At 32.9% G+C, this 15,493-nt stretch overlaps 1 protein-coding gene across 1 annotated transcript in view; it reads right to left on the bottom strand.

The window, feature by feature from the left end:
- Positions 1-15,493, bottom strand: part of ARID2 (AT-rich interaction domain 2) — a 155,046-nt gene that overhangs the window by 53,719 nt on the left and 85,834 nt on the right. The window contains exons 4-6 of the mRNA XM_047788027.1: positions 12,621-12,754; positions 6,741-6,959; positions 3,315-3,382 (exon numbers count right to left, since the gene is read on the bottom strand). Of these exons, the coding sequence (XP_047643983.1) occupies positions 3,315-3,382; positions 6,741-6,959; positions 12,621-12,754 (421 nt within the window). The remainder of the gene's footprint in view (positions 1-3,314; positions 3,383-6,740; positions 6,960-12,620; positions 12,755-15,493) is intronic.

Below are 15,493 nucleotides of genomic sequence, written 5' to 3'. Positions count from 1 at the left end.
ATCATAGAACAATTATATAGAGAAGCATTGATGATACAAAAATCTTCAACAACACTGTCAATGACCTTGACTTAACTGTTATCAATAAATACTACATCCAATGATAGTACCATACACACTCTTTTTGCAAATGTGTATAAAACATTCACCAAGAAAGTCCATATACTGAGCCATAAAACAAGTCCTGATAAGTTTTAAAAAGACTCAAATCATATAGAACGTTCCCTGATAACAATGGATTAAAAATCAGCAATAATTATGTCAGTAATTAAATAAAAGCTAGTTTAAAAATAAATAGTCAAATTAAACAGCATATTTTTATATAACCCATGAATCAAAGAAGAAATCATAAGGGATATGAGAAATATCTTGAACTAAAGAAGCCACAACATAAAACTGTAGGAAACAGCTAATGTAGTTTATAGAGAGTTTAGAGCTTTATATTCTGATATTAGAGAAGAGGCTTAAAACCAATGGTCAAAGATTCTATTTTAAGAAAACTGAAAAAGAGCAACAATAATTAACAAAAGTAGTATATAAATAAAAATGAGAGTAAACAGAGATGGAGTTGCTCTAGTGTCTCTGTAATTATCTAAGAATAGATTAAAAGTGGTAAAAGTACTAATTTATGAAATTATTAAGGAGTAAAATATAATCTCTAGTATGATCAATAAGAGAATAGAAGAAGTATATATAAATACCAAAGTAAGTGGGTAGAAAATTGAACAATAAACAACAGTCAAATCAATTCAAAAAAGGAAAGAAAGGAGGATCAAAGAAAACAAAACTGAACAGTCAGGACATATAGAAATCAATTCGAAACACAGTAAATTTAAACACAATTACATCAAAATTACATTTACTATAGATGGAATAAATACATTAATTTTAAAACAAAGTTCTTCACAATGGAGCGAAAAAAGTCCAAATATATGTTGTATACCCCCCCCCAAAAAAAAATTTCACCTAAAGTATAGGCATAAAAAAGGCTCAAAGTAGGAGTTTCTTCTGTGATGCAACAGGATCAGTGGTGTCTCTGTAGCACCAGGATGCAGGTTCGATCCCCAGCCCAGCACAGTGGGTTAAAGGATTTGGTGTTACTGCAGCTGCAGCATAGGCCACAACTATGGCTCAAATGTGATTCCTGGCCCGGGAACTCCATATGCCATAGGGAGGCCAAAAGAAGAAAAACAAAAACCAAAAACCAAAAAAAAAAAAGGTTGAAAGTAAAATATGAAGCATATAAATATCGACCATATGAAAGCTGATATAGTTATACCCATATCAAACAGAAAAAGGATAAAGGAGACTTAAAGGACATTTTGCAGTATGTTCAACTGACCAGAGAGATACATCAACTATATTCATGGACACTAAATAACATAGGATCAAAATATAAAAACAGAATTATAGAACTGGTACTACCTTACACCAGTCAGAATGGCCATCATTAACAAGTCCACAGATAACAAGTGCTGGAGAGGGTGTGGAGAAAAGGGAACCCTCCTGCACTCTTGTTGGGAATGTAAATTAGTACAACTACTATGGAAAACAGTATGGAGGCACCTCAGAAAACTAAACATAGAACTACCATATGAACCCAACAATCCCACTCTTGGGCATATATCTGGACAAAAATTTCCTGGAAAAAGACACATGCACCAGTATGTTCATTGCAGCACTATTCACAATAACCAAGACATGGAAACAACCTAAACGTCCATTGATAGACGAATGGATTAAGAAGATGTGATATACATATACACAATAGAATACTACTCAACCATAAAGAAGAACAAAATAAAGCCACTTGCAGCAACATGGATGGAACTAGAGACTCTCATACTAAGTGATAGAAAGAAAAAGAAAGATAAATACCATATGATATCATTTATACCTGGAATCTAATATGTGGCACAAATGAACCTTTCCACAGAAAAGGTACTCATGTACTTGCCAAGGGGAAAGGGGGAGGGAGTGGGATGGACTGGGAATCTGGGGTTAATAGATGCAAATTATTTCCTTTGGAATGGATAAGCAACGAGATCCTGCTGTATAGCACTGGGAACTATAGCTAGTCACTTAGGATGGAGCATGATGGAGGATAACATGAGACTGGGTCTCTTTACTCTGCAGTAGAAAATTGCAAAACACTATAAAGCAGCAATAATGGAAAAAATAAAAATCACTTAAAAATTAAAAAAAATAAGGTTGCCACAAATCTTCAAGTTTAAAAATGTATCTGCAAAGCACAATAAAGTGAAGCACTTATATATATTATTCTTGAATGCACATGTAGTGCTTATAAAATCTGATCAATGCTAAGCTACTAAATAAAGGGGTGAAAACATTTCGAAGGTTTAAAATTATACAGAGTACATTCTATCTGAACATACTGAGATTCAGTTAGATATTAATAAGAAAAGGAAACTAGGAAAAATTTCATATATTTCTGGAAATTAAAAAAATTCCCCTTTTAGGTAATCCAGGTTTCAGAGAGAAAATCATAATGGAAATTAGAAGATATGTTAAAATGAGTTATAATACGAAATGTCAAAATTGGAAGAATAAAGTTATATGTAAGCTTAGAGAGGATTTCATGGTTTTAAATGTAAATATTAGAAAAAATATAAACAAAAAACAGGGAGTTCCCGTCGTGGCGCAGTGGTTAATGAATCCGACTAGGAACCATGAGGTTGCGGGTTCGGTCCCTGCCCTTGCTCAGTGGGTTAATGATCCGGCATTGCCGTGAGCTGTGGTGAAGGTTGCAGACACGGCTCGGATCCTGCGTTGCTGTGGCTCTGGCGTAGGCCAGTGGCTACAGCTCCGATTTGACCCCTAGCCTGGGAACCTCCATATGCCGCGGGAGCGGCCCAAAGAAATAGCAAAAAGACAAAAAACAAACAAACAAACAAAAAACAATGACTGTAATAAGTACCAGCTTAAGAAGTCAAAAAAAAATTGAGAAAATTAAACCCAAAGAATATAAAATGTAGAAAGAAATATAAATAGCAGAAATTAATGAAAACATGCAACAGAGGTGATCATCTCTTAAAAATCAATTTCTGTCTTACTGATTTCATGTGATCAGTGATTATACAGACAAGCCCCATTCCTCATTGTGACTGCATATGTGTATGTTATAGATTTATCATTCTCAAAAATCAACAAATGATAAATGAAAAACTCCTTCTGCTTATTAGCTATTCTAAAAGATTTTTTTACTCAACTTAATTACAACTTGTATATAAAATAAGCGACCACTGTGGTTACATATACTCTAATGGTTCAATATTTTAACTTGTGTGACTTACCTTAACAAAATCTCTATCAGTCTTCTCCTTCCATTCTTCTCCAAATACAGTAGAAAAGGATCCTAAAGCTAAAAAAGAATAAATAGTATTTCATAATAAATTATAGGAAGACATGCTAATTTCTTTTGAAATAGTTTTTAAATTACAGAATTTAAAGAAAGTTTGTGTCTCTATAATCTAAAAATACACAACTCATTTTCATAGTAGTTACACAGACAATAAGGAAAAAATGAAGCACACTACAATAGTTTGCCGTATTAGTTTTCATTTGTACAAGAGAAAAATATTAAAAAGTCAAACAGATGATACTGCTCTTAGCCTGCTAAACTGTTATAGTTTTAAATCTTCATATTCATTTCAAGCTATGTAGGAGTACATGACTCAGTGGATTGGGGATGTGGTGTTGTCACAGCTCTAGCTCTGGTTACGGGCAGGTTTAATGCCTGGCCCAGGAACTTCTGCATACTGCTGCAGTGGACAAACAAAAAAAAATTTTTTTAATTAAAAAAAATTAACTATGTAATCCATATTTCAAATATTAATGGGGAAGGCATTCCTTTGAAAATAATTCCCACAAATGAAAGCTCCTTTAAGAAACATTCTCAGTCCTATAGCTTGTTTATATTTCTTGATAAAGTTGTTTTAGGAAGAGTCAAACCATCTATTTTCTTCTTAATAACACCCTGCCCCCAACTCTCCCAACAAAGGTTAAGATACACAGATAATACTATACAGTTTTCTTCTCCTTTATGTTGCTAACTCTTGTTGTCAGTTATGGGAGAGTGAATAGTACAATACAAGTGTCTAAGCTGTGACATAATAGGTACCTCTCTTTAAAAATTAGATATGTACTTTTATCAACTATCTGTAATTATCTGTATTCTATAATGAAAGCTAATGGTTTTCAAATGCAGAAAGGAAACTATATAGTAGCAATTGTTAGCAGCAAAGCTGGTCTTATGAATGTAATCCTTTTTTTTTTTTTTTTCCTTTTACGGCCACACCTGCAGCATGTGGGAGTTCCCAGGCTAGGGGTCTAATTGGAGCTGTAGCTGCCAGCCTACACCACAGCCACAGCAATGCCAGATACAAGCCATGTCTGCGACCTACACCACAGCTCACGGCAATGCCAGATCCTTAACCCACTGAACAAGGCCAGGGATCAAACCCATGTCCTCATGGATACTAGTCAGGTTCATTACCGCTGAGCCACAGCGGGAACAAGAATGTAATTCTTAAAAAAAAAAAAAAAAGTTAACCTTTAATAGATGTGTCATGATAAGCCTAACAAATACATTTTCTCTTGTCAAAGATTTACTAAATCTATGTAGTCTTATCACACCTTTTAAGTATAGACCTAATATTTACTTAATATTGAGTTAAAGTTTTTAAAATACTTAGGTTAGAATAAAAATTTTCATTGAAGAAGTATTCAAAAGGGTGAGGAATGGAAACATTATTACACTACATTGATATTAGGGTCATGAGAACAATTTAAAAAATAGTTGTGAACATTTTAAATAATTAACTCAGCGATCTAAAGAGGAATTTCATAAAATATCAAATGCTTAATCAGAAAAATCATGCCCACATACCATTAAAGAGAGATAATATTTTGTTTGTTTGTCCTGAAAAAAACTTTATAAACACAACTTTACTGGGAAAAGAATATTGAATGGAAATATAAGATGGACAAATTTTCGTCACATGGAATTTTTATTATACTTCTTCTAACACACATAATATATAAACATTCCATACTTTCAAAGGAAGTGGTGTCTACATTTTCTCTCAATTAAAATGTGCCCTAAAAAAAATCAAGTTCTCGAGCATCTAATAAAATATATCCATAGTCAAATATATTCTTAATCCTCAAACTCAAAAGAATTATTTTAAGGTAAAACCACTGTCTTCATAAAAGTATAGGGTCTTCAAAAAGTCCCTAAGTACTCTACAACTCCTAAACATCTGTTGCAATGATAAAAATATCCCTTAAATAAATTATTGTTTTAGATTTCTACTCTGAATAATGATATTGTCTGAGATAAATGAAAGTGCTGAAGAATGCAAGAAGATAAAATGAGTCTAAAGACTGTCATGCCTCAGTGCACCAAAACTGGTAAGATATTTTTATCATATATACCAATGTAATCTTTATTCAATGATTAAATGGCAAGACTTCACTGAAATTATTCTGGTTGGAGAATATTTATTCTCATTTTAAGATTTCCAAAAAATGTGAAACAATTTTAAACTCTATTATACATTAAATGCTAAAAGATGTCTTTAAAAGATCAAAATGAAATATTAGGAAGCAAAGAACAGGAAAGTGAGATGAAAATAGAAACTGTGAAGTACTGATCTTTGTTCCCCATCCATGTAATAGTTTCAGGGAGGATAACAAACTAATTTTCACTTTTGTTTAAACTAATTTCAAAACGTCTTCATACAAAGTAAGTACATGTCAAATTTTAAGGAATCCTACTTAGTTAATCCCCCAAAAAATATGTTTGAAAAGTACCACTGACCCAAATCAAACTGCATAAAAATAAACTCATTCGCAAACATGTTGCTATTTAAACATAAAAATAAAAATACTCATGAACCTACAAAATATTATACGAAATTATCAGACTGTCTATTGTTCTATACCTAGTTTCCTATATGATAAAGTAATTTCAATATATATCAATACCTTAATCCTGTAATAGGATATTCTTGTGGCAAAAGAAGTTATAATGGTATGGGGGTAGAAGGAGGGTTGAGAAGCAAAAAAATTTATATTGATAACTTTTGGCTGATATAAATACTTTAAAGAGAAAAAATATGAGCAGGAAAAATTTTCAAAAGGTATTTTCTAAACCCCTACAATTAGACAATTGAGCAATTTGGTCTGAAGAGTAACCTAAATTTAATATGAGATAATTTCACAGAAAATAAAGAATTTGATTTGTAAAAACCTACAACTAGCAAATCCTACAAGTAAAAAGAATATGAAATATTTGATAATTCTTATTTTGACTAAGCAGCAAAATTTCAAACACACTGACCTTAATTGTTTACTTAAAAATTATAAGCATAATCTCACACAAATAGATTTCAGAAAACAATTTCTTCTAGGTCCTAGTTTTCTCTATCAGAATTTTGTATCAATCTTTTCAAATAAACAAACTCATATTTACTCTAAGAAATACATAGTATTTTAATTTCAAAAGCTCTAGAGAGGCTAAATTGCTATTCAAATATTTAAGGTTAAAGAAAACCAAACGTTCATTATTTTAAATGACACATTTAATATAACAAAAGCAAATAAAAAATGTTTTTATATTGACTAATTAAAAAGTACTTTTCTCCTTAAAAACCTTTAAAATAATCTATAACACCTTTAATAGAATGAGCATATAATATGTTAAGCTTAAAACTTACTGTCATCAAACACCCCGGCATTAGCAAGTAATAAAGTGATGATTTTAGGGTCTTTTTCAAGTTGCATGACGTGTTTGCTTTCATTTGATAGGAGAGTGCATACATTAATAGCAAAGTCCACTTCATTTGGGAGTCCAGATAATAGTGAAAGCACCAATTTATTATAATCATTTGGCGAATTGAAGTCCATTGACAGCCCATAACTTTGACGTAGATAATCTAACAAAGACAAAAACAAAAACACTTCAAGTTTATCAAGGACTGGAAACCACTATAGTTAATATCTTCTGAATATAGGACAGGAGCTTGTTTTGTTTTATAAAAAATAAACTGAGCAGAAGTTTAGAGCTCAACTTTCTAAACTTCTTAAATTAAAATTACATTCCTCAAAACACTAAGAAAAATTTTAAAATGTATTAAAATACAAAAAAAGTACATATTCTCTTGGGTATCACTGCCAAATTATTACTGCATTTTCATTTTAATTTACCTACTCTTTTTACTCTTGCATTTCAAAGGACTTTTTCTGATTTTTACATACTATAACCAGAAAGACTGTTTCCTTTGAAACTGTTAACAATATATTTTCAGACACGCTGCCTACCTTCTTTACCCACTTCTGGGAGGACTGTTACTCTGGGGGTAGGATTTTTTTTGCCATATAATTGACATATAAAATGCATGCTTTTTAATTGTACAGTTCTATGAGTGTTGATAAATAGCCTTTTAACTACAACCTCAATGGATAGAGCATTTCCATCACACCCACGGAGCTTATTTATGCTTCTTTTTAGTTGATCCCCTCCTCTACCCATAGACAACCATTGATCTACTTTCTGTTTTACCTCAAAACGCCAGTAAATGGAATCACACAATATATATCCTTTTGTGTCTGATTTCTTTCATTTAGCAAAATGCTTTTGAGGTTAATCAGTATCAGTAGTTGACTCCTTTTCAATTGATATAGTATGGCTATAACACAATTTATCCATTATGCAGCTGAAGGACATTTGGACTGTTTCCATTTTTTGGCACATATGAACACAGCTGCTATAAATTTGCACATACAGGACTTTGTGCATACATAGTTCATTTCTTTTGGATTGCGTGGTCATACATAAGTGTATGCTTAACTTTGTAAGAGACTCTAAAACTGTTTTCTAAAGAGGCTATAATATCCTGTCTTTCCACTAGTCATGAACATAAAGTTGCTGTTGCTCTGCATCCTTGTGAGCACTTAACACTGTTTAAAATATTCCGAATATGAGTCACTTATCTAATATTGTTTTGCAAATATTTTCTCCCTGATAGTGAGAGGCTTGCCTTTTCATTTTCTTAGCAGTAACTTCAAAGAGCTGAAGATCTAATTTTGATGAAGTCTGATTTATAATTTTTTACATTTACAGTTCATACGTCTGAATCCTAAGAAATCCTTTCCTAACCCAAGGTAACTAAGATTTTATGTAGAAAAATTAAAAGACTTTTAGAATCTTAAAGATAGGGAAGATGAGATTACAGAACCTAATATATTACATAATAATATATGTATATAAGAAAATGTTTTACTTCTAGAAATATTGACTCTTGATTGGTACATTTTGGGCCTTGGCTATGTCCTGCACATACTCCAGTATATTTTTCACATAAAGATCTAACTAGTTTTAACAGGAAAAGGCAAGAGACAAGAGTCAGAAAACTGCTGGATGAAACATTTCAGAAACATATGGGTTTGAAAAAAAATTTTTTTAAATGTCACTAAATGGAATGCACATAGAAATCTATTGTCATAACATGCCACAGAAGAAAATCATGTAAGAAATTTCTTCATTTCCCAAGTGCAGATATTTGAGGAGACACCTCTTCAATTCTAAAATATTCCAGGAATTTCTCTAATAAGAACTGCCACAATACAGTAAATGAATATAACACAGGTTCTTTACTGTATGTAAGGCTGAACAATAACATTTTTTATTTTTTATCATCTTGATATATTTCTCATTAGAAAATGTAACATAATTTCTTTGAATGTAGGAATAGATTTTAATATTTCTATACTGTACCCTGGACTTAATTGTGAAATATAAAGTCTCAGAAACAGTTAAGTTTTTAGATTCTACAAAATTTTCAGGCCAATCTCTTCAACTGAAAAAAACTTGTAACCCACATTCAACATCTGTCACAGTCTTATTTATGTGACTTCAATGTGATATTGGAGTTGTTCCGTTTGCTACTAAAGGATGACAGACGCCATCATATATTCAATTCAATACATCCTTACATGAATGATTTTGCCAAAGATATTTCCAATTGCACAGGGAACTATATCTAGTCACTTAGGATGCTTAGGATGAAACATGATGGAGGATAACGTGTGAAAAAGAATGTATATATGTACATGTGACTAGGTCACTTTGCTGTATAGCAGAAAATTGACAGAGCACTGTAAACCAACTATAATGGAAAAAATAAAAATCATTAAAAAATAAATAAAATGAATAAATATAAGTATGAAAAGTCCTTTAATTACATGAGGCTGGTAAAGTTCCCTAAGAGAATGTAGGAGAAAATGCTTACGAGATTTTTAAAAGCCTTCCTTCCCATCCCCAAGGAGGTATGATTAGATGGCTATAGTTTCATAATCAGAATGGGATTGGAAAATATTTTTTTTGGTCTTTTTTTTTTTTTTTTTTTTTGTCCTTTCTAGGGCCATACCCGTGACATATGGACGTTCCCAGGCCAGGGGTCTTATCAGAGCAGTAGCCGCTGGCCTACACAAGGGCCACAGCAACTCGGGATATGAGCCGCATCTGTGACCTACACCACAGCTCATGGCAACACCGGATCCTTAACTCACTGAGCAAGGCCAGGGATCAAACCTGCAACCACATGGTTCCTAGTCGGATTTGTTTCTGCTGCACTAGGAGGGGAACTGTGAAATTTACAACATTCTTGACTCAATGTTTATACAAACGTATCACTGCTGACAAACTTAATTTAATCTGAGGCAATCTTTGTTTTCAATTTCGAGGAAAAGGAGAACTGTTCCTGGAGTGCTGTTTACATTACAGAAATTACACAATATATTCTTTCCATATTGGCAGTTATTGTTGTAGTTCAAGTGTCCGTTAGAATATGGGACATGTAAGAGAAAAACTTGCTCAAATACAAACGATAAAACAACAACAACAACAAATAACTCTTTCTGTACAAAATTTTTCCCAATATAAGTACCAAAAGTGCAGATGGATAGAGTGTTTGGACTCCTTTGACCAAAATGACTGAATTAGATTAAATGATCACCAAATTCCTGGATAGCTCTAAAATTCCATTAATTTCAAAGGAATTGAAAGTTGTCCTTTGTCAATTTTGCCCTTTACAACTTTTCTACTAAAGATACTGCAAATAAATTTAAAATCTTAAAATTTTAATTTAGAAATTAACTGTTTATTTTAATTTTAAAATGTAAGAGATGTACAACTATAAGTGTAATAAATTTATTGAGCGATTAAAAAAAAAAAAAGATCTAAGAAATGAACAAAAAACCCTTAATAATCTATCCTACAATTCTGCAGAACTGACTGTATCCAAATCAATACCAAGAAAAAGAACTGAAGGAAAATGATTACTAGGTATTCTTGGCAATGAAAAGCACAAAAAAACTATGAAAATAAATGACAAAACCACCATATTTTGATGCCAATTTTTAATAATCCTAAAAGTCAAAGAAAATCTATTTAACAATTTTTGGCCACTTAAAGTCATTGGGCAAAAGGAGTCAATATCCTTAAAAGAAAATTTGGCCCCATATTCTATCAATGTACACTATTCTATGAGTGGAACTGCACTTCACACTAAATGCCAATTTAAATTACCTTTCAAATTATCGAAGAATAAGGCTGTATGATCAAAGATGTAGAAATAAATTTTTTAAAGGTTCTAATTAAAATTTCCTAAAGGCTCTTAATCTACCACAATGTAATTCCAGTTCCATGTTTATTTACACACACACATATACACACACACAAATTGACAGCCACAAAGCTTACTGTATTTTCCTTAATGGCATTTGAAAAGAATCATCAGTGAAGGATTTATTTTGGATATTAACAGTCATGTTAATTTTCAGAACACTGTCATAATGTTGCTATGGCTCCTTTCAAAAAAATTAAAAGCACCTCCAAATTCATAAATGTTACCCAGAAATACTACTGCTTTTCATTTTGAATTAGATTTATTAGTCTGATGCTCCCTAGCAATTTCTAGGTTTTTTCCCTTTCATGAGTCCCTAATCCTGATTTTGTCAAACATACTACATGTTATATAACTGCTCAAAATCTCCTTAAAAAAAAGAGGACAGACATATGACAGCATATCAGAATAGAGTTATTATAACACCAGGTTAAGGAATTCTGTCATTCCGTTAAAGTGTGTGGCTCTATCAATGACTTTAATTAGGCGTCTGAAATACCGGCAATATTTCACATTTTCTTTCTTATAGTATATCATGTTTAAATAAGGGAGAAAAAAAAAACAGAAAAAATTTCATGTTAAACAAGATTTAATGTAGAAATGGGTCTGTTAGGGGAGCTCCAATAGACACTATTTAAGCTACAAGAATGGACAGTTTCAGCTGTTACTGCACCAACAGTTATTAAATAGCCTTAAAGGTCATTAGGACAATGACTCACTCATTGTAGGAGTATACTCTATAACAACCTTGAGTTAGATAATGGTCATGAGCTCTTTTTAGGAAAAGGAAGCATATTACCTATCAAATCACCCTGTTTTATTTTACCTACTTCAACTATCAACAAGATCTTCTACAATATGACTTAAAGTTTTCTTCTTTAACATTAGTTCTTGAGATAATAACTTATTAGATGAAGCTAGATTTGGTTTGCCCTCACCTCTGCCACCACCCCTCCCCAGCCCCAAATATACAAAAGCATCAGATGAAGCCTTTCCTAATGGAGATCAACATTTCTTGGAGATTGTTTCTTCAGCTATTACTGACTAGGGAAGAAATAAAGTCAAATTCAACATGAAAGACACTTTGAAAATAGGTAACTGAAAATAAAAGTACCTGTATTATTGACACAAATCAGAGTGCTTAAATCTAAGGATTACCTAAGAGATGAGAATTAGTGCCAATGAAAAATAATAAAGATGTAGCTAACAGTGTATTTTATAAAGAACATACCCTTTAAAAAGGACACATATCCTCTTTTAGGGCAAATGATGACTGAAGAAGAGATACTTATCTCTTCAGTGCGCTCTTCCTGGTCTTCACAGCCTCAACCCCGTGAGCCACTAAACATTAACTCCCATCTATTCTGCTTCAGGAACCTTTGTTAGGCTCACAACCTGATTATTTCCAATCCTGTTCTTTTTGGCTGTAGATTCCTCTATCACCATTACAAGAATGGCTTAAATGAAAAAAATCTTCAGTCTCTGATACAACGGCAAGAAAATAGTTGAATAGTAAGAAATGTTTCTGAGGAATTCTGGTACTGGGAATTTCAGGAATTACAGAAAATCTAGTAGATGCTATGAGTATTTGTTTGGCTTTCCTAATCCTAAATAAGACCTTCCTCGTATCATTCTAGTGACTACTCATGTTAAACTGATCTTTAGCTAAAGAAATAAGGGGAAAAACTTCACTTGAAAGTACAGGTAAATTTTAACTCTGAAAATTCTTATATGCAGGCAAGGACAGGAAGGGTCCTCATGACAATCAGATGTTGATCTTTAGAATGTGCATTACCCCAAGGCTTGAAGTATTTTCATGTGCAAGGCAAGGGAGTAGAATTCATTGGTGATGTCTATTTTCTTAATTCAAAATTGTGGACCTATGTCTTACTCATTTCCAGAGATATTTACCTGACACACTGTGTTGCTGGTAATTGTAGGAAGATGGAATTGCACCAATAGGAAGCTGTGGTTTGGGATTGCCTGGTGGTACCTCATCATCATCCTCCCCAAAATGATGAACTTTCTCGTACTTTTCTAGGTAACTGAAATAGAAAAACAGCACAACAGAGACTTAAAAAAGGATTTACATATTATTTTTTAACTCCTACCACATATATCTGTTTCCTTTTTCTAAAGGCCCTTAAAATTTAAAATAAGATACCACAAACCCCTTATATTAAGTGGAATAGTCATTTCAGCAGTAATACTGCAGACAAACTTAAAGCAATGGTTCTAAAAGTGTTTTTGTATTTTTCAGAAAAGACCACACCAATAACTCAAATAAAAATATAAAAGTAAAGACTATCAAAGGACAACTATATGTGGACAAATGACAGTATATTTTATTTACTGATTTAAAAAAAAAATGATACATCGGAGCGCCAGCTGTGGAGCAATGGGATTGGCAGCATCTTGGGAGCAGTGAGACATGGATTCAATCCCCTCCAGAGCAGTGGGTTAAAGATCCAGCGTTGCCCACAGCTGTAGCTTAGGTCAAGATTGCAGCTTAGACCTGAACCCTGGCCCAGGAGTTCCATAAGCTGCAGAGCAGCCAAAGATGGGGAAAAAAAAAAAAAAAGAAAGAAAAAAAAAGGATACCTGGTCATTGAAATGAAAAGAAGAAGATTCCCTTGGGCTCCCAATCTCACTCAGCAGAGATAACTACATGTTGATGTGCCACTTAGTACTTCAGCATATTTTCTGTGTATATTTTTATTTAACAACACATTTTAGGGATCTGAGCATATCAATACACACAGTACTCAGCCTTTTTTAACAGCTGTATAATATATGATCCTATTGATATATCATAACTTAATTAGATCTCTAAAGACATTGTCAATTTTGTTTTTTGCTATTACAATTCATGTAGTAATAGTAATAAGCTTAATCTTGACACTTGGATTAATTTTATCTTGATAGACTTTGGTAATGTTATGCTCATTTTAAACAGCAATATGGCCAAATTCTCATCTAAAAGTGATATGCCCCATGCATTTTGACCAATTTATAAGACAGTTCCTGTATTCCCCACTGTTATCATCACTGGGTATGGTCAATCTTAATATGAATTAGAATTAAATTTCAAATTCACAAATTATCATCACCTACCAGTATATAAGATTGCAAAGAAAGATTTTAAAATAGGGAAACAACTGGTCAAACTCCTGTCAAACATAATGCTGTATAATGAACTTGCCACTATACTTCATAAGAAGTTAAGCTGACTAATACAATGACTTATATTTACCATAGAAAAGTTCTAGATGTGATTATTTTATAGATCAATCCTTCCGACATTCTTGATCCAGGCAGGTACTAAGTCCATTGGTCACTATTTTATACGTCCTGCAGCTCCCCACCCATTTGCTTTTATAGTTACAGACAGCTGAGATGAGAGAAAGGTCTATCAATGAACAGGTATAATGATCTCAGAATTATTTTGTTTTTAGTACTCAACCTTAACTTTCGAGGTGGGATGAATGAAAGATTTAAATTTACAAATATGAAAACTAATGACAGGGAAAATCATTACCATTCCTCATTTTCCCCTTCTAGTTTTACAAGTAACAATACTTCATATCATCGAGCCTGGAAACTGCCCCTTTCATTCCTTCTAAGTTCTCCATGTAAGCTCAATTTGAGCAAAGAACTCTTTCCTAGCTGGTAGCTTGTTAGCTAATGAATCCAACACTTTTTTCTACCGTTGGAGATACAAAAGGAGAGACATTTGGCCAGATATAACCCTTGAGCATTGTATGCAGTTGCATACATTTCACTCGGATGCTGGAGATATGCCCCAGCAGATAGAATTTACAGTCTAAAAACAAAAACAAAACAAAATATGATTAACAAGAGACAATCTCTCTTCAGTTAGACTCACAATGGACTTAAATGAATAATAAATTAAGCCCACTCTTTCTGAATTTCTAATGAAGAGTATATATAAATTTGGAGACAAGTAGCTGCTTAAAAATTGTGACATTTTCTGCAAATAAGGGTTTATCTACATCACATGAAAGCACTGAGGCAACAGTAGTGATAGAGGTATTTTAGCAAGTATAGTCTTTCAGAATGGAAGGGACAAAAACAAACTATAGACAATTAATTTTATTACATAATAAAAATCAAAACCTTACACTAGGAGTTACCATTGTGGCGCAGCGGAAACCAATCTGACTAGTATCCATGAGGATGCAGGTTCGATCCCTGGCCTTGCTCAGTGAGTCAGGGATCCAGCATTGCCATGAGCTGTGGTGTAGGTTGCAGACTTGGCTCACATCCCGCATTGCTGTGGCCGTGGCATAGGCCAGCAGCTGTAGCTCTGATTTGACACCTAGCCTGGGAACTTCCATATGCTGCAGGTGTGGCCCTAAAAAAACCAATCAATCCAAACCAAAACCCTTTATGCTAATAATATGTTTAAGATACTTTTTATAAATCTGTTATCATAAGTGAGCACAGTAGATTTAAAATTTGTGGGTTTTATTATGCTGGGGGAGAAAACAACATTACGAGTAAAGAATGACCTTAAGTATTATCTTTTTCCTCTCAGAACACCCAAAATGGAGTGTAAGCAAAATGGAATGATTAACACAACCACAAGCACTAGATACTCATAATAAATAGAATACATTATATACATAAAACCCTTCTAATTCATATTTTCCTAAGATTATTAAAATATATGCCTTTCGATCCCTTTAGCACAATCTAACCCTATTTCTCCAAAAGGATTCTTTACATAATTCCAATTCCCAGAAATTTACAGTTTAGGCAAA

Source organism: Phacochoerus africanus, chromosome 7 (genome assembly GCF_016906955.1).
Source record: "Phacochoerus africanus isolate WHEZ1 chromosome 7, ROS_Pafr_v1, whole genome shotgun sequence".
Classification (NCBI taxonomy): domain Eukaryota; kingdom Metazoa; phylum Chordata; class Mammalia; order Artiodactyla; family Suidae; genus Phacochoerus; species Phacochoerus africanus.
Note: the sequence above shows the minus strand (reverse complement) of the source record. Positions and strands in the feature narration are given on the sequence as shown.